Genomic DNA, 21,035 nt, shown 5'->3' with positions numbered 1-21,035 from the left:
AGCATGTAGTTAAGAATTGGCGATAACTGTCTGATTTACAAATACACGTTTGTGCAGTATGCAAAAACTAGACCAGGATAGTTATAGAATATAGGCTTTCTTACGGAGTTACATAATCTGTCAATAATTAAGCACAGTTCTCATTGTTACAACATGATTGGCATTGCTAAAGATGTAGGCTACTATATCTAATATTTATTATAATTAATATAATTGAATGAATTATTAACTAAAAATATGAATAATGTTATTGGGAAAATGTCAATACAATTATTTCTTGAGGTCGTTTGTATGTATAAGAGCATAAATAATAACAACATTCGATTCAAGACTGCAAATAGGCCATGCAAAATCACATGCTTGTATTTTTAATAATGAAGTCTCAGCTGTGCCTGTCCATCTGGGCTCGGAAGAACTTGAGACACATCAGTTTTTGCAGGCACTCATGCTTTGCCTGCCTGGTAAGAACTGAGGCTTTTAACTACGAACTATCACTAATGTAGTTGTTTTGTTTGAATTATTTGCATTTAAAACTTTGATTTAATCTTCAAGTCTACGGAAACTTCCAGAAAGGATCTTCAGAGCAAGTATGTATCCCTGATAATTGCATGTGCACATTTACAGTGGGGTCTTTGTTGTGATTTTTAAAAAAGTCTCCAAGATTTGATTTTAAATGCCAGATTTTCGTTGTCATATTCACTGTATTAAGAGTACACACTCCATTTCTGTGCTACTTAACCATCTCCATTCGACAGTGAAATATAAGCGCATATTTCCTGTGGAATCCTTGAGTAAGGTGGAAAATCCATGGAAAGGCTTCACTCTGAACCGCTGTATACTAGTGGCCATGGTCATCGTGGTGGTCAGCTCAGGGGTTGAGATAGTACAAGGTGAGTTCTCGAATGCAGTTGTTTGTGTGCATGTAAATGTCCAACGAGTGAATTATTATCGCAAATAAACCCTCAGCGCCTGAGGTGTCTTGTATCATCCTGAAAAGGTTTATTTTTGTCATAATAAACGATTGATTGTATATCATCCTGCTTATTTCACGGTTACTATCGTTTAAAGGTTTGGGGGTCAATTAATATAGCCTACTTTTATACAGCAAGAACGCATTACATTGATCAAAAATGACAGAAAAGACATTTATAATGTTACAAAAGATTTCTATTTCAAATAAATTTTGTTCTTTTGAACTTTCTATTCATCACAGAATCCTGAAAAAAAACGTGCCATGGTTTCCACACAAAAAGTGTGTTCAACATTGATAATAATAAGAAATGTTTCTTGAGCAACAAATCAGCATATTAGAATGATTTCTGAAGGATCATGTGCTAAAATGTTGAAAATACAGCTTTGGAATAAATGCAATTTTACAATATATTAAAATAGAAAGCAGTTCTATTTCACAATATTACTGTTTTACTATTTTTGGTCAAATATATGCTGACTTGATAAGCATAAGAGACATCTTTCAAAAACATTAAGGACTTACCGACCCTAAACTGTCACAACTGACCAATCAGAACAAGCATTTATGGTGTTTTAAAGGGTTAGTTCACCCAAAAATGAAAATAATGTCATTTATTATTCACCCTCATGTCGTTCTACACCCGTAAGACCTTCGTTCATCTTCGGAACACAAATTAAGATATTTTTGATTAAATCCGATGGCTCAGCGAGGCCTGCATAGACAGCAATGGTACTTCATTTCTCAAGATCCATAAAGGTACTAAAAACATATTTAAATCAGTTCATGTGAGTACAGTGGTTCTACCTTAATATTATAAAGCGACAAGAATATTTTTTGTGTGCCAAAAAAAACAAAATAACGACTTTTTAACAATATCTAGTGATGGCCGATTTCAAAACACTGCTTCATGAAGCTTCAGAGTTTTACGAATCAAATCAGTGATTCGGAGCGCCAAAGTCACGTGATTTCAGCAGTTTGATACGCGATCCGAATCACTGATTCAACTCAAAAGATTCATAATGCTCCGAAGCAGTGTTTTGAAATCGCCCTTCACTAGATATTGTTAAAAAGTCGTTATTTTGTTTTTTTTGGTGCACAAAAAATATTCTTGTTGCTTTATAATATTACGGTAGAACCACTGAACACTGAGCCATCGGATTTAATCAAAAATATCTTAATTTGTGTCCCGAAAATGAACAAAGGTCTTACGGGTGTAAAACGACATGAGGGTGAGTAATAAATTACATTATTTTCATTTTTGGGTGAACTAACCCTTTAATGTGTAACAGAGACAATAGAGCCATACTTTGAAGTGACAGAAGATGAACCTGGATCTGAGCTTCAGGCCGATGATCTGACAGCAGAGGTAAGGCTCATGTGAATCAGCTTGAACAGTTTTCACCTAGTTCATAGTTTTTGAACATTTGCCTGTTTTTGCTGTAGCCTGAATCTTGGTGGGACACCTTTGCATTTTGGAACTGGAGATCTGAGGATGAAATCGAAGAGTTCAGAAAGAAAAGAGCAGCGAGACCGAGACAGGATGGAGATAAGGTCGGACCACGGAAGATCCGTAACAAAGAAATGGCTAAAGGATTACTCAAGGAGAGGGAATAGTCTGTAATATACCTAAAACTGTGTTATGGATGAAATATATATAGTAAATAAATATATATATAACTCTCACCTGAATTATGGTTTATATAAACCTAAAACCACTTGTAACATTTTGAGAGCAATTTCCAGGAGTCATAGTGAATACATTAACATTCATTATACATATAACTGACACAGAGAAAAGCTTTATGAATATTTACTTCATTCAAACAGCCACATTTTTCATGAGCTCAGCACTGATGCAAATCTATGTTAACAGGGCATCTAATTATTTCATAGAGCTAAAAGTGGTCCACAAGTTTCTTCTTTATATCATTGAATATGTAAATTTTCTCTCCTAATTTACACTTCAAATTACAGCTTATGTTGCACGTTTGCATATGTACCAGGTCTATTTGCATACATTTTGTAAAAACTGAGAGCTTTGTGTATTTTCAGGCAAAAAATAAATGCAGATGTATGAGATTTTATTCATATATTGCAATACACGCATACATAAATGCATTTCAAAGAGCAAAGGAGGCCGTCAGCGACATTCGCACTTGGTCGCTACCACGTTGGTCTTGAAGGAGATGTTAGTGCCCTCGCTCTCCAGCTCGATCACACACAGGTCGCCATAGTCCACCGGTACGCAGCAGAGAGAGCGATTGACATGTTGGCCGCTCTGGATAAGGCTGTTCAGGAGGATGGCGTGGTTGTTGGCGTGGTTCAGTGGGAAACCGCACACTCCTTCGCAATTGTTGATGTTGGCCACAGAGGGCTCAAGAAAGAACTTCCTCAAGGACACGGTCAAGCTCTGAAGCCGACACTGAGTGGGTGTTGATGGACTGTCCTCATCTGCTCTGGCTGCCCTCTGGGCTCTTTCCGCCTCCCAGGTACTGAGTACCGTCTGCAGGGCCTTCAGCAGCAAAACAGACAGGTACTGGGCCTCTTTGTGGTCCTTAGTGACTGAATAAATCAAAGTTTGAATGAATCATATGCATAGATGCAATTCAATGGTAACATATAGGGCTGGGTAATATTTTTAATACTTATTAGCTATTCAATATGACTTTTGCTATCAAGTTTCCGTTAATAGATTAGTTTCAAGATCTATCATTATCTGCGTCTCATTTCGAAGGCCGCGTCCTCCGGAGGTCGCATTTGAAGGCTGCATACACCATCGAGGTCTCATTTAAGAAAAGTAACCATTCGATTGCAAAGTAAGAAAGAAATTACAGTATTTTACACCTCACGAGGAGTAAGTCAATTTTATTATGGTTACTTTTCTTAAATAAGACATCCTTGATGACGTATGCAGCCTTCAAATGCGACCTCCTGAGGAAGCAGCCTCTGAAATGCGATGGAGCTATTGTATCAAAACTCGTGATTATGAGAGCGTTAAATCTGAGATGTTTTCACAACATCTCTTATTTAAAGTTGGCAAGACTTATTCATTATGAATCAGTTCAAACTGTTTGCTTTAGTAAATTAACTCAAAACCGTTACAAAATGATTTATTTGCATCTCACAAAAATGTTCACAAATACTTTTTCATGTATTAAAAAATATAAATAAATGTGGGTAAATATGATTGTTTAATATTATGTATTGTTGGCTCGGTGCATTTAAGTGAAAACAATTACATTTTCTGTGCATTATTTTGAGAATTTTACTGTATTTTACTTATTTTTCATTAAATCAAAACCAAATCTAATTGGCACTGATGGCTGTTTGGTTAAAGTTATGGTTTGTCTGAAAAATTTCAACAAAAATATAATCAAAAGAATACTGTCCATATCACCCAGCCTCTGTAACATATACATACACATATTTATATATATATATATATATATATATATATACACACACACACACACACACACATTATATAAACTTTTTTTTTAATTCTATTTTTGACTATATTTTAAAATGTAATTTATTTCTGTGATGCAAAGCTGAATTTTCAGCATCATTACTCTAGTCGTGTCACATGATCCTTCAGAAGTCATTCTAATATGCTGACTTGATGCTCAAGAAACATTTCTTTCACTTCTTTAATTCTGAAAACTGTTGTGTTGCTTAATAATTTTGTGCAAATCATAATATTCAACCATTATAATTAAAAAAAAAAACTTAAAGGATTAGTTCACCCAAAAATAAAAATTCTGTCATTAATTACTCACCCTCATGTCGTTCCACACCCGTAAGACCTTCGTTCATCTTAAGAACACAAATTAAGATATTTTTGATAAAATCCGATGGCTCAGTGAGGCCTCCATTGACAGCAAGTTAATTTAGACTTTCAAACGCCCAGAAAGCTACTAAAAACATATTTAAAACAGTTCATGTGACTACAGTGGTTCAACCTTAATGTTATAAAGCAACGAGAATACTTTTTGTGCACCAAAAAAACAAAATAACGACTTTATTCAAGAACATCTAGTGATGGGCGATCTCAAAACACTGCTTCATGAAGCTTTGAAGCTTTACAAATCTTTTGTTTTGAATCAGTGGTTCAGAGCGCATGTCAAACTGGCAAAGTCACATGAACCATTGAAAATTCGAGACACTTATGATGTAACAAAGCCTTGTTTACTGAAATCACGTGACTTTGGCAGTTTGAGATCGTTTGATGCGTGCACCGAACCACTGATTTGAAACAAATGATTCGTTAAGCTTCGAAGCTTCATGAAGCAGTGTTTTGAAATCGCCCATCACTATCTTTAGCACCTTTCTGGGCATTTGAAAGTGTAAATTAACTTGCTGTCAATGCAGGCATCAGATTTTATCAAAAATACCTTAATTTGTGTTCTGAAGATGAACAAAGGTCTTACGGGTGTAGAATGACATGAGGGTGAATAATTAATGACAGAATTTTCATTTGTGGGTGAACTATCCCTTTAATTATTAATAAACCTTAATAATTAAAAATGATTCTTAATTCTAAATTTTGACCATTGGTGTACATGAAAAAAAATATTTAATGCTCACCTGCTTCATCGTCCTCTTCATCTGGAGAAAAGGCACTTAGTTCACTCAGTTTCTGGAGCCTGTCAATCACCTTTTGCCCCGCCTCCTGCTGTTTGACCTGAGCAATGGCTTCATCCAGTCTCATTCTGAGCACAGACAGCAGAGGAGAATCTAGGGTCACCTGCACTCGGTGAGTCTGCAGGCCTTGCTGCATCTTGGGGAAGACAAATACAGTCGGCGTGGAGGAATTCACCAGTCCTGATAGGAGGGACTCTGTGGACGACACTCCAAGGCTGAGAGGTGGAAGGGAATGCAGTGCATCCAAAAAGACTGCATTTGCATCATCCTGAGGTGCTGGTCCATCTTTCTGATGAAGGACCTCACTCAAAAACTTCTGCAGCTCGCAAAGGAAAAGAAAAGTTCTGGATGGGGGTCTCTCATCCAGTGGAATTCTGGGGAAAAAAGAAATATTGGCAATGTTGTAGTATGCTATTCCATTTTAATTTTCACTTTAAGAAGGCACACAATTAAATGGGTCATCGCTTAACAGCTTGGTTATCTAATCACATAATGCAGGATTAAATTGAGCGGTAAAAAACATTAGCAAGTAAATAATTTACCCCTGATATCTTAAATAAGGTGTCCTTTGCTCATCACGATCAGAAAGGAGAAGTAAGATCGGCCTCATCGTTGTACTGCTACCATCCACCTTCCTCATCAACATTTCCTGAAGCTCAGACACACTGGGTTTCGGTCCTAAAAAGTAAGGAAAAGAGTTAAAATGCGCCATGTGAAAGGATTCATGAGAGTAATGTCTCACCGTTTTCATCCTTCCATGTCTTGACTGTTACACTCAGCTTAAAGTGAACATGGGCATGACTCTGTCCTCCTGTAAGGATCAGGAAACGTGTGGCCTCAGAAATGCAAACCGTCTGAAAGCCAAATAACCAGAGAAAACACATCATGGCAACTTAAAATATGCATAACTCATTGGAGTTATGTAGTGGTTAATAGACATTCTCTGATGGAGGTTGGTAGGAATGCTGTGGTTACACATTATACATTTTACTATCATAACTTTTAATTAGTAAATGTAACATTCACCCAATTAATATGTTGAAAGAATATGAATTAGGTGGTTGATACGCCCCTACTTTGACATTTCCCAGTCCTGTTGCCCCTTTTCACCCCATCATTTTCTGTTCCTTCTCTACCATCACTGTCAAAAAAAGTATCAGAAATATAAACATCATGACCATCAGGTTAACCTGTGTATTTGGATGGATGGAATGACTGTTGAATTTCACTCTCAAACCGTCTCCTTTAATAGAATCGACGTTGAACAGGAGTGTCACGGAGGCCGGGTTGGTCGGTTGGGCATGCCTTGGGAATTTGAGGGTTAAAGTCATCTCTCCCTCTTTCTCAGCATCCCAAATTACTAAAAAATTAACCACAACTCGGCTAATGGTGTCAACTGGACAAACATCCAAATATAACCAGAGTTTAGCTGGAAATCAAATCAAGAAAAATGTATGTACCTTTTGTTGCATGTATACCCTTGAGGCCATTTCGGTTTTGTTGCACACTCTGAACTAGGCGTGAAACCTGCAAACCTGGTGTTCCGGGAGAACATATTCCGAATCGCTGGAACTCCATCCTCCTCAGTTCACTCTCTCTGATCAGGGATGACAGGAAGTCATCTATGGCTTGTTGCTCTTGATCACTTGGTACGTCTTCGGTGGATTGTGTTGACTGGGCAGGTGGGCCAATTAGCTGTTCACTGGCATGTGCCTTATCTCCGACTTCTCGCTCATCTCCATTCAATCCTGTTGGCCAATTCGACAACCGTTCATGGGCAGAAAAAGTGTCACTTTCCCCGTTTGAATAGTGAAGCAACACCCATGCGTTAATGCAGGGGGTGTCTAATTTTGCTCCTGGATGGCCACCTTCCAGCAGCTAATCAAAGTCTTTAGGATCACTAGAAACTTCCAGGCAAGTGTTTTGGATCTAAACTATGCAAGAATGTGGCCCTCTGTGAGCAAGATTAGACACCTATGCCTTAATGTGTTCCTCAAATTTGTCAAATGGTTCCTACATCCCTGCAACCAGTTCAGAGAAATACAATCAAGAAAACATCAAACTACTATCATAATCACATCGAAAGGTACAAGCTATTGCTTTAGCAGATTCAGAGATGTAAAAATGCAAAACAATTCCATTAATGCGTCAACATACCCTGAGACACAGGTGCGGGACAAATGGAAGGGACTGACCTGATAGCAGAGTGACTTTCGGGCTGTTGTCCTGTTCTTTGTGTCCCACTGCGGCACCATATGACCCAGTCAGCAACAGCATCAGCCAAAATCTTGCCTGGAAAAGCATCTTCTTTGATTCAATCACAGAGAAATCCAGCACTTGTTTTGGGATGGGTCAGCAGCAGAGATGTGTTTTATACACACCACCTCCTTCTCTCCTGAGATCAGCCAGCCTGCCAAGAAAGCGTGTCCTTGGAGTAATGCAGTTATTCAAAGCATGCGAGTCAATGTGTCAATTTCAAGGGATAGTGAATGGACATCACATACCTTTGGTCTTTGATAAGATGAGAAGGAACTCATCCAGACAATGGAATACTGTATAGACCCCAGACACAGCTATAATAGCGGAGAACAGTTTGATCCTCCTGGTTGGCAAATTGCAACGGAGTTCATTCTTAAATTTGTACACCCCTTTCCTGTGTCCCTTGGTTTCATTACCAAGGGACACAGACTTCCCAGAGTGTCCTCTTTGCGCACATTTTTGTTACCCCCATTGTAAGTTGTCTCGGATCTGGAGGAACTATATTTTAATTCACACTTGACTTAAAAGATAAAATTGCTTGCTCTTATTGCTAACATTGTCCTTCTGAAGAAATCAGAGTGCCTCGCTGGGCACTATATTCATGGATTGTTTCACAAGCATATGCACTACCACTACTTGTACCATTTCCCAGTGCTCCTATATTTCCCTATATAGGCCATCCTACAGAATTGGTGCAAACTGCTGTCCTTAGATGTTTAGATGTTTACAAAGATTGTTCATTATCTATCCCACAATAATATTTAAAATATCAGTAAGCTTAATATATAAAATCATAATTTATTGGGTACTTTCAATTGGGAGGTGGCTGTCCCAAACCCTAACCCCTAAATTTTTTTTGTAAGTTTTAGTCTGAAGCTGAGACTGATTTTAACCACACCCCTACATTTTTGATCAGGAAATATTCCTGTGTCCTTCCCTCTCATAGCCTCTCTTTCATAGTAGATAGGTACCATCATTGTGAGATAAATGTGTTCAAAAGTCTGAAAATCTGCATGTAACTTTAAGGAACGTCACTACCAAACACCTTTTTCTGCAATTAAGCAAACTTTTTTGGGTGTTACTCCATAAAATTTAGTTTTTATGTGTAGGGGAGCACGGGGCACAAACTAACGTGGGGTTAGTTGTAACACACATGGTTTAAATACTTCCACACACGCTAGCATGAAGAAACTTAGCTTATTTACTAGTTGCCATATCGACAATATATAGAAAAAAATTGCACCAAAATTCAGAAATCTTTGGAAGATTCTCTGATCACTGAAGATCACTGAACATTTATTTAACAATAGCAAAAGTAAATTTCTTACTTAAGCTAATTTTTCATTTATATTTTTTGTGTTTATTTAAAATGAGACAAATCTGATATTATTTTAATCTCCTATCTGTTGTTTAGCAGTTTGGGTAGTTCTTTAATGCTTCACTAACTATCAGAAGACACTAACCAGGTTTAAATTCCAGTTGCGCAGATAGGGTTCGCTGTAACACTGCGTTACAATGTGTCCCGCTATTAGAACTATGTTATTATATAGTTACGATACAACTGGCATAATAAATTATGAATTTCTGGTGAGAAACCATGGGAAAAAAAGATGAATAAAGACTGAGAGGAAGAACCTGAACATTCAGAAAATATTATGTCGAGAAATGTTCAGCATTTGTACTGGCTCGTCTATTTATCTTGTGTTCTGTGAGAGCCTTGAGTGGAGGATGGGGAGTGTTTTGTTCAGCTCTGTGTTTTTCTGAATATGTTTCTTCATCTGTTTGCATGTATTGTTTTGACTTATGCTGTATAGCTGTGGTTTACAGAGTGTTCAATGTCAAACTACAAAATTATTTAAATTTCTAAAAAAAAAAAAAAAAAAAAAAAAATGCTATTATTTTATATGAAATAAATAATAGTCTTTTATTGACAAAATATTTTTGTTTGTCATGTATATTTTTTTTAATTAAATCAGATAACATTTTTAGCTGTCATATGGTCATGTTACAATGTGCCCCACCTATGGGGCATGTTGTCACATTTCACTTCCCTTCTTTCGGGGTAAATAAAGAAAAAATTATACACTGTATTAATTAAACAAAGCCACTGAACCCTAACTGAACCCTAAGTACATTTACACAAACTGAGAAAGTCAAAAAGCGTTAGGTTGTGCCCCGCTCTCCCCTACAACTGTGCTAGGTAACCATGTGCTGATTAGCATCTCTGAGCTAGGCTCAAACGGATCTAAAATTGTCAGTACCAAAGCAGTCTCGACCGAAACATGTGGTGAAGTTTCGGTTGTGACATCATTGTTTTTTGATTGTTTAGATAATTGTTTTTTCTGTGCACAACTGTTCAGAACTGTGCTAGCTCACCATGTGCCGATTAGCATCTTTGAGCTAGGCTCAAAAGTATCTAAAGTTGTCACTACCGAAACAGTCATGACCAAAACATGTCATCATTGTTTTAGTAGTGACAAAAGGGAACACAATCATTTATTTGGGGGAAATAACCAAAATTTTAGTACAGTTATGCAAATGACTAGTATTTTAATATGTTTTAGTAGTGTTTTAGTATGCCAGTTAAAATTCTGTAATGTGATGTGGTGGCTACCAACACAGTCATGACCGAAACATGGGATGTTTTGTCAAAAAAAGTATATTAAATTATCAGCTAAGATATTATTATAGTGTTTGGTTCAATGTACATTCAGACTAATGAATCTTTAACTTTGAAATCAGTATGATAAACTTTATGCCTTTTACAAGAAAGATAGGATTTAAAATATAACAAATCTCATAAATTACATTTAAAATATTGTTAAAATAGTAATTATTGATTTACCTGTAAAACCTTTTTTTTTTTTTTTTTTTTTAAATTAGCAAAAAATATATTTACAAGGTAGATGTAAACAATCTTAATAGGTAAATGTAACCCTTCTTATTAAATTATTTATCATTGTGTTTGGTAGTGACAAATTTGGGGAAAGGAAAAGTATTCCAAAACTTTCTGAAAATACAATATGCGAATTAACTGCACAATTACTAGAAATGTGTACCTTGGATATTTTACAATTTGCATAGATACAAAATTTGTGGAAAAAGACCTTCTTTTTTTTCCCCAAGAAGTTTCCAACTCTGACTTTGAATCAGTTCTGTAATGGCCCATCTATGTTTTCTGACATTAAAGGCAAAAGGCCCTTAAAACATGCTAAATACTGATTTGGACGAATTACGGACTGTCAAAGGAACAGCTACAATAGTCCTCTTGTTGTTACCCCTAGCTCTGATCTCTGGAAGACACACAGCTGCACATGTTTCCCAGACTTTCAAGGTCCCTTTAGCAGTGGGGTGAAAGATGTTTGACCAGTCCCAAGAGATAAGGCAGGTATCTTTTAGCCGAAAGAATGGCTGAGAACAGGAACAAATCACAGAGGTCTAAATGCTACATAGTTTACCATATCTGGAATTGTTTTTGATGAAAATACAACGCTTTTACGTGTAAAACCTTACTCTGGGTTTTTTTTTTGTTTTTTTTAACAGAACAATTTTGTATCTTAAAGGTTGTAATTGATATTGAATATATACTGGTATCCCAGCAATCAGTATTTCTCGAGACGAGTCTATTTGAGGTGTTTGCAAGCACACAAAAAAGCACAAGGTACATTTCTTTTTTTTACTTTTTTATTTGATGTTGCAAGGGAGTAATCAGTAATCTTCATTGTATATCAATACCATTGCATTATTTTCAAATTATATTCAACAAGTATCATCTTTACTTTATCAGCAGGCCCACATGGAATATGCAGCCACAGAAACCAGTTAAAAGGACATTAATAAATGATCACGTGTAGTGACCTTCACAAATGTCACCTGCATCGTCTTGGATTTTATTATTTTCAAATTGGCTTGTGATTGTTTTATTGCTAAATGGTTGAGCTATTATCTTTCCCAGCTGGACATTAATCTTTGTACATTATGCAAGTAAGGCAATGAAAAAAATAAATGGATCAAACTGAGCTTTTATTAGAAACACTTTAACTTTGTTAACAAAAAGCTGAGATTTAAAACCTTATCAACTGAATTCTCTTTGATTAAAAGCACCAAATGGTGACAAATCTGACAACTCTTAAAGAGTTTACTGTTGTCGCACAATTATCCTGTGATATTTCTGCTGAACAATGAATAAACATAAGAATGTGATTCACTGAAAATAGGTATGCATCTATTTCAGATTAATTCTAATAACTTAAAAAGGACAAATTATGACCTTTGAGATGGTGTATTAATTGACAGTTCAGTGGAAATTTCTATCACAGGTAAATAATGCACAGTAAAGCAAATTTATTTTCTTTTATATCTGTCAGCTAGAAAGACAACATTCCCTTTCAATATGCAAAACTATTAACAAAGCCAGAACTGATGTTCCTGAGACACTAGACAAACCTATATGAATTTACATATTTAGACATCTAAATTTACATATTCAAAACATATTTGTTAATCTATTTATAACATGCAAAAGGACTTGAGTTGCCTTTTGCAATGCACAACCTCAAACATGTACCTGAGAAAAAGCAACATCAAGATTTACGATCTGTTAACCTTTTACATAGCTTAACATCAATTTCAAGAAGAGCTTAATTTCCACGCCAACAGGAGAAAGCATCTAGACGATGGACAAAAGAGTTCAAATGAGACGTCACAAAGTAAAACAAGCAAAGCTTGCACTGACGTTTATTAAATGTTTACCCCTCGCAATGCGAGAGGTGCATAAATTTCATAGCTGCATTTTCCTTGTTTAAAGTGTAGGAGAGCACCATACTGTTCTAAAGAGTATCCAAATGCTCAGGATTATGAAATCATAAAACCATCATTGATAAACAGTCGCAAAGATATCAAAACACAAATTGGCCAATAAAACAGGTAACATTAACATTGACTATTAATTACAACAACAAAAAAATACCCTCAGTGCTGGTAACAATTAATTCATTTACTGGTCAATATCCTATTTTCATCAAAATGTTCTCACGTTAATCGGACAGAGAGACCATTTACACAATTTTTTTAATGTTATTATACACCCATATTAAACAGCATTCTGACTAAAGCTTAGGTGAGGTTGATTTTTCCTTGAGCACATACTTGAGCAACAAAACACGATAAAAGGAAATAAGGACGCAAAACAATAAGTCCACTCCTGCTTTGTCTTCAAGTTGGCGATGTTGCACGCCAATGACTATTTTGAAAATGCTTAAATTGCTAGTGATAGACCGATATATCGGGCAGGCGGAAATCTCCAAAATTTCGTCCATACAATCAAAGTCAATGGGCTCCAAATTTAGGACCCCATTGACTTTCACAGTATGGACAAAAACGATTTTCCGCATTTTTCAAAATATCTTTTGTGTTACGCAGAAGCAAGCAAGCCATAGAGATTTGGAACAACATGAGGATTAATAAATAACAGAATGTTCATTTTTGACTATCCATTTAATTCTCCAAATATTTCATATACGTCATAAAATCCACTACTGGCCAGTCTATTCTCTAGGTATGCTATTATTTTGCCATTGGAAAACCCATATCGGTCAACCACTAGTACTAGCCCACTGACAAAAAACTAGCCATCTAGTTCACATCAGAACAACTTCACATCACCACGATATGTAATAGGCTCAAACTCTAGGTTACACGACACTTTAGGACAGGCTTTGATAGTGGATTGTAGGATTTGGTATGGGCAAAATTGGTCTAGTTGACATCTGTGTGAACAGCAGCGCCAATATGTGTAAGATTTGTTTTTGAGTTACACTGTGAAGCGACAATTTTAAGAAACAGCACCGAGCCGTACGGCCCCAAGATGGTAGGCAAATAGGCTTAGCACACTTTCTCCTCACAAGAAACAAAAATCTTAAGGAACTAAATGCCATATAGCACCAGTTTGCCAAACGTATATTCCAAAATATTCACTACCTGTCACACAGGTCGATTTCCGAGCACCATTGAAGTAAAAAAAAAAAAAAATTATCCTATAAAGTTCTGCAATTTACTTTCATACTTCTTTAGATTAAGACCAAAAGGTGTTTCTTCTATATAAAAACGGCACTGATCCAAACAAACAAGGGCTGCTTCGTGCTGGGCGCCAAATAATATGATTACATTATAAATATAGGAAAAATAAATGCCGCAAGGCATGAAAACATCCCTGTGTTAAAAGAAGCACCAAAATCTTTATTAATTTCTTTTTTTTTTGTTGTTGTTGATGATCTTAATATAAATAAGCAGTCTAAAGTTGTACAGATTGTAGCACCATGTGTTTTTTTTTAGACTGCGAATCAAGTACATACATTTTGCACAAGTTGTGCTCTGCTCTGATACAAAAGAGCAATCACACACCAAAAAAATAAAAAAGACAGAAAATTAAAATGATAAATAACCCAAATTATATACATAGTTATACAGTCTGAGAGAGACTACCATTCACAGTACAAGAAAAAAAAAAATACACAAAAGAATAGAGAAACAAAAAGATGAGTTGAAGTTACCCAGTAGTTTTGTTGTCGTTTTGTGATTTTGTATTTTCCCAGTGTGTGTACAACTTTTAATCAGTGTGTATGTGTGTTTGTTTGTAGAAGCATGTGCTGGTTTTCCAGATTGCGGAGAGCACCACGACAACATCGGATTTTGTAATCCGAAAGAAAACACCTAGGAAAGCTGCTAGGAAAATGGTTCAGCACCAGATTCACCTGAATAAGCCTGTACCGTGTAAGACACCGCGCCCCGATTGAACAAAATATATGTGCATTGTATTAAAGGTTCAGCAGTAACTGTTAGGAACGTGGAAGCTTTATTACAACAGGGTCCTAAACCAAACGGTTAACGTAGTGATTCAATAAGATGCGGTAGTTAAAGTAACTAACCTGATTAAACAGCTCCTTACAGGCATTTGCTCATTCTGTGGCTCTAACTGCTTCACTCCCTGCAGATTGTGTTTTAATTGTGTTTTCCTTGGAAGGTGCAATTGTGATTGTTTACATTTTTTTTTAAAGCATGTTATGTTTTATTTCACATGTGCACAAAATGAATGTTTTTTCCCTTTGATTAATAAAAGCTTGCAATTTTTTAATTTTAAAAATTAATACGTTTGTCATTAATAGCTCCACAGGTAAATTATCCAGTGCAAAAAAAAAATTAAAATTAAATTACTTAATTATCGGTGCATCTCATGAAGCCCGTCAAGAACATACCCTGGTCATATTTTACCCCAAAAACTACAAAAATACTAATAAGAAGAATATTTGAAATTGAAGCCTATTTTAAGACATTTTTGTAGTAACTTTATTTTCATGACAATCTACCTCAACTGTGATGCAAACAAATGTTATAGATGCAATGCAAAATATATTTTGCTTTATATTACATTATATTATTATTTGTATATTTATTTCAGCTTTTAATATTACTCAAATATTACTTGAATTACTAAGAATTTAAATCACTGTTGTATTTGTTGTACTGGATTTTATTTGTGCAAATAAAAAATGAGAACACAAATAATCAATTAGGATGAGTTACCAGAAAATATATTACATTAAAAAAAAATAATGAAAAAACATTCAGATGACTTACAGTAAATAACTGATTTTTTTTTTTTTTTTTTTTTGCGTTGGAAATGTGCTTAACAGACATGGGGGGGGGGAAAAAACAAAACAAACAAAAAAAAAACTTTATGGTTCTAATACTTCTGAAATATATAATTTTAAATTTTCTTCCTTTTGGGGTAAAATATCACTTGGAGATTCACACTTACACAGTCAGAGCATGTGGATTCCTACTTATTTTACCTTGCATGGAAAACATCTCATATGAAGAGATATTAAAATACCCAATACAAGGCTATTATGCTACAAAACAGATTACTGGTCAAAAATGTGACTCAGATTTCTAAAATAGTGACTATAGCACAAGCTCAGACTGTAAGGGTGAAATCCCAGCATGGGAATTGTATCTGGCTCTGGAAGCTTCATGAAGTCCACCTGAATGGGACTTGTCAATCATAAAAGCCACATTTCATTAACATCAGCAGCAAGGTTATAGAAATTCACAAGTCTTTTTTTGTGTGTGTACGGCCCATTGAGAGCAGACTGACTGAAATGAAATTCCTGACATTTAAAACACTTCCTGTGTTGTCGAGTATGAATCCATCAAGAGATGGCTGCGAATTTAGTTAACCACCCATCAAGCAAGGCTACGTTAAACTCACAATTATTGATAAATGACTGCTAGCATCAGCCCAACATGGTGCAACACGCCGAAAAACAAGCTGTATACTGTGTGAATGAACACGATTCAGGGGGCGTTTGTGTGTGTGTGTTTGTGTGTGTTTTAAGCTGCACCTGTGATAAGTTCTGATACCCATGCCAGTTTTACAGTGGCGGCTTTAGCAAATGTTTGAGCACCGGTGAGCGAGTCGAGCCCATTGGTCCACACCTGTCCATTGCATAGGTTATGTTGGGTTGAGGTAGATTTCTTCAGTTACCTGTAACCAGTCAGGGGTAAAATCCAGAAATTACACATGGTGTGGACAGATATTTCATGAACATCAGGGCTCAACAATTTACATGCCTGGCAAACTTATGCATTTGGACTGCAATGTTTTAAATTTGTTTTTTTTTTCATGGAAAAGCAACAAGCATTTACAATGGGCTGAAAATTATATGTATATATTAGAATTATATATATGAGTACATTATAATAATATTAAATTACATATAAAAATAATTGAGTTACAAAAATTTTTTAAAAAGCATTTTTGCTAGATGATAATGGCTTACTGTGCATAAATATGATTAATTTTATACATGCACAAAGGTTTTTATTAATTGATTCATATATATATTTTACACATACAGTGGGTACGGAAAGTATTCAGACCCCCTTAAATTTTTCACTCTTTGTTATATTGCAGCCATTTGCTAAAATCATTTAAGTTCATTTTTTTTCCTCATTAATGTACACACAGCACCCCATATTGACAGAAAAACACAGAATTGTTGACATTTTTGCAGATTTATTAAAAAAGAAAAACTGAAATATCACATGGTCCTAAGTATTCAGACCCTTTGCTGTGACACTCATATATTTAACTCAGGTGCTGTCCATTTCTTCTGATCATCCTTGAGATGGTTCTACACCTTCATTTGAGTCCAGCTGTGTTTGATTATACTGATTGGACTTGATTAGGAAAGCCACACACCTGTCTATATAAGATCTTACAGCTCACAGTGCATGTCAGAGCAAATGAGAATCATGAGGTCAAAGGAACTGTCTGAAGAGCTCAGAGACAGAATTGTGGCAAGGCACAGATCTGGCCAAGGTTACAAAAAAATTTCTGCTGCACTTAAGGTTCCTAAGAGCACAGTGGCCTCCATAATCCTTAAATGGAAGACGTTTGGGACGACCAGAACCCTTCCTAGAGCTGGCCATCCGGCCAAACTGAGCTATCGGGGGAGAAGAGCCTTGGTGAGAGAGGTAAAGAAGAACCCAAAGATCACTGTGGCCGAGCTCCAGAGATGCAGTCGGGAGATGGGAGAAAGATGTAGAAAGTCAACCATCACTGCAGCCCTCCACCAGTCGGGGCTTTATGGCAGAGTGGCCCGACGGAAGCCTCTCCTCAGTGCAAGACACATGAAAGCCCGCATGGAGTTTGCTAAGATGGTGAGAAGTAAGATTCTCTGGTCTGATGAGACCAAGATAGAACATTTTGGCCTTAATTCTAAGCGGTATGTGTGGAGAAAACCAGGCACTGCTCATCACCTGTCCAATACAGTCCCAACAGTGAAGCATGGTGGTGGCAGCATCATGCTGTGGGGGTGTTTTTCAGCTGCAGGGACAGGACAACTGGTTGCCATCGAGGGAAAGATGAATGCGGCCAAGTACAGGGATATCCTGGACGAAAACCTTCTCCAGAGTGCTCAGGACCTCAGACTGGGCCGAAGGTTTACCTTCCAACAAGACAATGACCCTAAGCACACAGCTAAAATAACGAAGGAGTGGCTTCACAACAACTCCGTGACTGTTCTTGAATGGCCCAGCCAGAGCCCTGACTTAAACCCAATTGAGCATCTCTGGAGAGACCTAAAAATGGCTGTTCACCAGCGTTTACCATCCAACCTGACAGAACTGGAGAAGATCTGCAAGGAGGAATGGCAGAGGATCCCCAAATCCAGGTGTGAAAAACTTGTTGCATCTTTCCCAAAAAGACTCATGGCTGTATTAGATCAAAAGGGTGCTTCTACTAAATACTGAGCAAAGGGTCTGAATACTTAGGACCATGTGATATTTCAGTTTTTATTTTTTAATAAATCTGCAAAAATGTCAACAATTCTGTGTTTTTCTGTCAATATGGGGTGCTGTGTGTACATTAATGAGGAAAAAAAATGAACTTAAATGATTTTAGCAAATGGCTGCAATATAAAAAAGAGTGAAAAATGTAAGGGGGTCTGAATACTTTCCGTACCCACTGTACATACATATATATATATATATATATATATATATATATATATATATATATATATTTGAATTTATAACAATCAAATAGTGTATTTTATTTTAATATATATATATATGAGTTATATATATATATATATATATATATAATAAAAAAAAAAAAAAACACAAATAATTTTATTCGAAACATTTCGATATTCATTGTATTATATTATAATACAATGAATATAACTATTCATTGTTTATAATAGAATATTTATTTATTTATTTATTTCCCACACAATAAGCCATTATAATTTGGCAAAATTTTTTTATAAAATGTAGTCACAACTTGCATTATATCTACAACATTGCCAGCTATTATTTATTATTTATAATTAGAATTGAATAGTAAAATATGTAAATTAGTCATTTTAAACTTCCTTTTATGAGGAAAACATTTAATGAAAAAAAATATAAATATTTTTCAAACACTTACAAAAATATGATACTAATACGCTTTGTGCATTGCTACTACGTAAAATAAAACATTTTTGTGGGGCTAGTAGAAATCACTCCGAATAACTCATTGTTGAGCCCTGAACATGTAAAGATATTTTCAAAAAACATTAACAAAATGGGCAATTCTAACATAAATATTGTAACTTTGTGAAACCAAAAGAACTCAGAATGCGCAGGAAATGCAGCTACCCAAAAAAAAAAAAAAAAAAAAGCAGCAAAGCGTGTTGCCCATTTCCATGCTAACACCACATACCTTGTTCAGACTCATAATAATTATAGCTGGCAGAACGCAGTAGCTTCCCTGTATCCGTCTAGTAAGAGTCTCTTTCAATTTCAACCCCCCCCCCCCTACCCCCGGATGTGTCCTATCTGGGGCGATTGCCGGGGATCTGCGAGGCCGTGTAGGACGCCTGCAGACCCAGAGTCCTCCAGGAGACCCCGGCCCCACCTGAACCTGCGCTGCCGGGAGGGTGCGGAGGTGGCAGATGCGGGGGATAGTGCACAGTGAAGGGCCGGGAGGAAGCGGAGGAGGTGACTGAAGTGGATGTGGTGGCCAGAGATGGAGAGGAGGTGGAGGCAGAGGCAGGGAGGGACGACTGCGGCCTTGAGGAGCGCGGTGAGGCAGGCTGGGAAGGGACAGCGGAGGAGGCGTTCAGGAGGGGAGGGGGCGGAGGAAGGGCGAGGGTGGGCGTGTGTAGGACTGTCTGTGTGCGGCTATGCTGCGAGGGGCCAGAGGCCAAGAACGAGGCCCCTGGTTTGGGGTTCGTGTCCAGATGCCTCTGCTGGGAACTGAGGGCCCCGGGGCCCGGCAGATTGGCCCCAGACTGCTGTGAGGAGACTGAAGGCACCATATGGTGAAAAATCCCTGCAGACATACATCACAGAGAGGGGAGCAAAAGACAGAGAGACAGAAAATGGGGGCTCAGCCAGATTGTGCACAGCAGCAAGCCAGTCCAACAAACAAGCACATATAAAGCAACGAGGCACTGCACTGATGTACCGTGATCACCTCAAACCAATTCACTCATCAACATTTTGCAATTAATGAAATGTGTGCATGAATTTATAAAGGTCATGAAGTAATAGTATAGTAACAGTTTAAATTCCACACATATTTGTAGTAAATAAGTATATGTATGTATGTATGTATGTATGTATGTATATATATATAATATATATATATATATATATATATAAACACATATATACACACACATACACATTAATGTTTCATATATACGAACATATATAAAATATATTATATATACTGTATATAATTTTTTTTTTTGGTAAGGGTAGGTAAACAAATCTCAATTCAAAGCTCCTGTCTCACTGATCATGTGACTAATTTCATCTTCATGGACTGTGAGGTGCTGGTACAGAGTGAAATGCCTCAACACCCAAAACCAACAACTGCAATTAAGACAAACACCGAGAGAAAACATGAAGGCTGAACTGCAGCCGTAGGAGTCAAGGAGTTTCTCGCCAATCTCATAAACTACACAGAGCTTGACATCTCTGAATATTTTCACAGGCCTTTAAATCACCCGTTTACACCATCAAGGCCAGTGAAAATGATTTAAAAGGTTTTAGCTTTGTAAGGTTTTGTAAATGTTTTATTAGGTGAATCCCACAAATCTTGTCAAGAACATGTTTCACAGGAAAAATCATGAGGAAAAAAAAACGAATATCATCGTTTATTTTTAAATTATAATACACTACTGTTCAAAAGTTTGGGGTCTGTAAGATTTGTTAATGTTTTTGAAAGAAGTCACTTATGCTCAACAGATTGAATTTATTTGATCAAAACAACTATAAATATCATTACAACTTTTATAACAAATTTTCTATTTGAATATATTTTAAAATGTAATTTATTCCTGTGATCAAATTTTCAGCAACATTACTCCAGTCTTCAGTGTCACATGATCCTTCAGAAATCTAATATGCTGATTTGATGCTCAGGTAACATTTCTTCTTATTATCAATGCTATCAGTTGTGCTGCTTAATATTTTTGTGAAAACTGACACTTTTTTCCCCCAGGATTCTGCGATGAATAGAAAGTTCAAAAGAACAGCATTTATTTGAAATATAAATCTTCTGTAACATTATAAATGTTTTTACTGTCAATATTGATCA

General features: G+C 36.4%; 2 protein-coding genes and 1 long non-coding RNA gene across 7 annotated transcripts in view; 1 reads left to right on the top strand and 2 right to left on the bottom strand.

Annotated features, from left to right (window-relative positions):
• The first annotated feature begins 261 nt into the window (after nucleotides 1-261).
• Nucleotides 262-2,656, top strand: LOC127519722 (uncharacterized). Its single transcript, XR_007931866.1, has 4 exons — nucleotides 262-587; nucleotides 756-890; nucleotides 2,263-2,339; nucleotides 2,417-2,656. It is a non-coding gene; the product is annotated as an uncharacterized LOC127519722 (long non-coding RNA).
• A 111-nt stretch (nucleotides 2,657-2,767) lies between these two features.
• Nucleotides 2,768-10,151, bottom strand: amh (anti-Mullerian hormone). Of its 2 annotated transcripts, XM_051907192.1 has the most exons (7): nucleotides 7,813-10,151; nucleotides 7,078-7,365; nucleotides 6,808-6,977; nucleotides 6,360-6,471; nucleotides 6,160-6,295; nucleotides 5,561-5,991; nucleotides 2,768-3,535 (listed from the first exon to the last, which is right to left on the bottom strand). In XM_051907192.1, exons 1-7 carry the CDS (start codon nucleotides 7,919-7,921, stop codon nucleotides 3,114-3,116), a joined length of 1,668 nt encoding a protein of 555 aa, XP_051763152.1. In that variant the 5' UTR covers nucleotides 7,922-10,151; the 3' UTR covers nucleotides 2,768-3,113. The 2 variants fall into 2 exon arrangements, with proteins under 2 accessions (XP_051763152.1, XP_051763153.1); XM_051907193.1 differs by lacking the exons at nucleotides 7,078-7,365; nucleotides 7,813-10,151 and having other exon boundaries at nucleotides 6,808-7,073.
• Nucleotides 10,152-12,581: 2,430 nt separating this feature from the next.
• dot1l (DOT1-like histone H3K79 methyltransferase) overlaps nucleotides 12,582-21,035 on the bottom strand; it is a 31,794-nt gene continuing 23,340 nt past the window's right edge. For 3 of the 4 annotated variants that reach the window (XM_051907187.1, XM_051907189.1, XM_051907190.1), the window contains 2 exons: nucleotides 19,149-19,760; nucleotides 12,582-16,421 (listed from right to left, as the gene is read on the bottom strand). In XM_051907187.1, the coding sequence (XP_051763147.1) occupies nucleotides 19,261-19,760 (500 nt within the window). In that variant the 3' untranslated portion in view covers nucleotides 12,582-16,421; nucleotides 19,149-19,260. The remainder of the gene's footprint in view (nucleotides 16,422-19,148; nucleotides 19,761-21,035) is intronic. The other variant, XM_051907188.1, reaches the window with a different exon arrangement.

The sequence above is a fragment of the Ctenopharyngodon idella genome, chromosome 10, assembly GCF_019924925.1.
Source record: "Ctenopharyngodon idella isolate HZGC_01 chromosome 10, HZGC01, whole genome shotgun sequence".
NCBI lineage: Eukaryota > Metazoa > Chordata > Actinopteri > Cypriniformes > Xenocyprididae > Ctenopharyngodon > Ctenopharyngodon idella.
The sequence above is the reverse complement of the archived record's forward strand: the minus strand, read 5'-3'. Positions and strand labels throughout refer to the sequence as shown.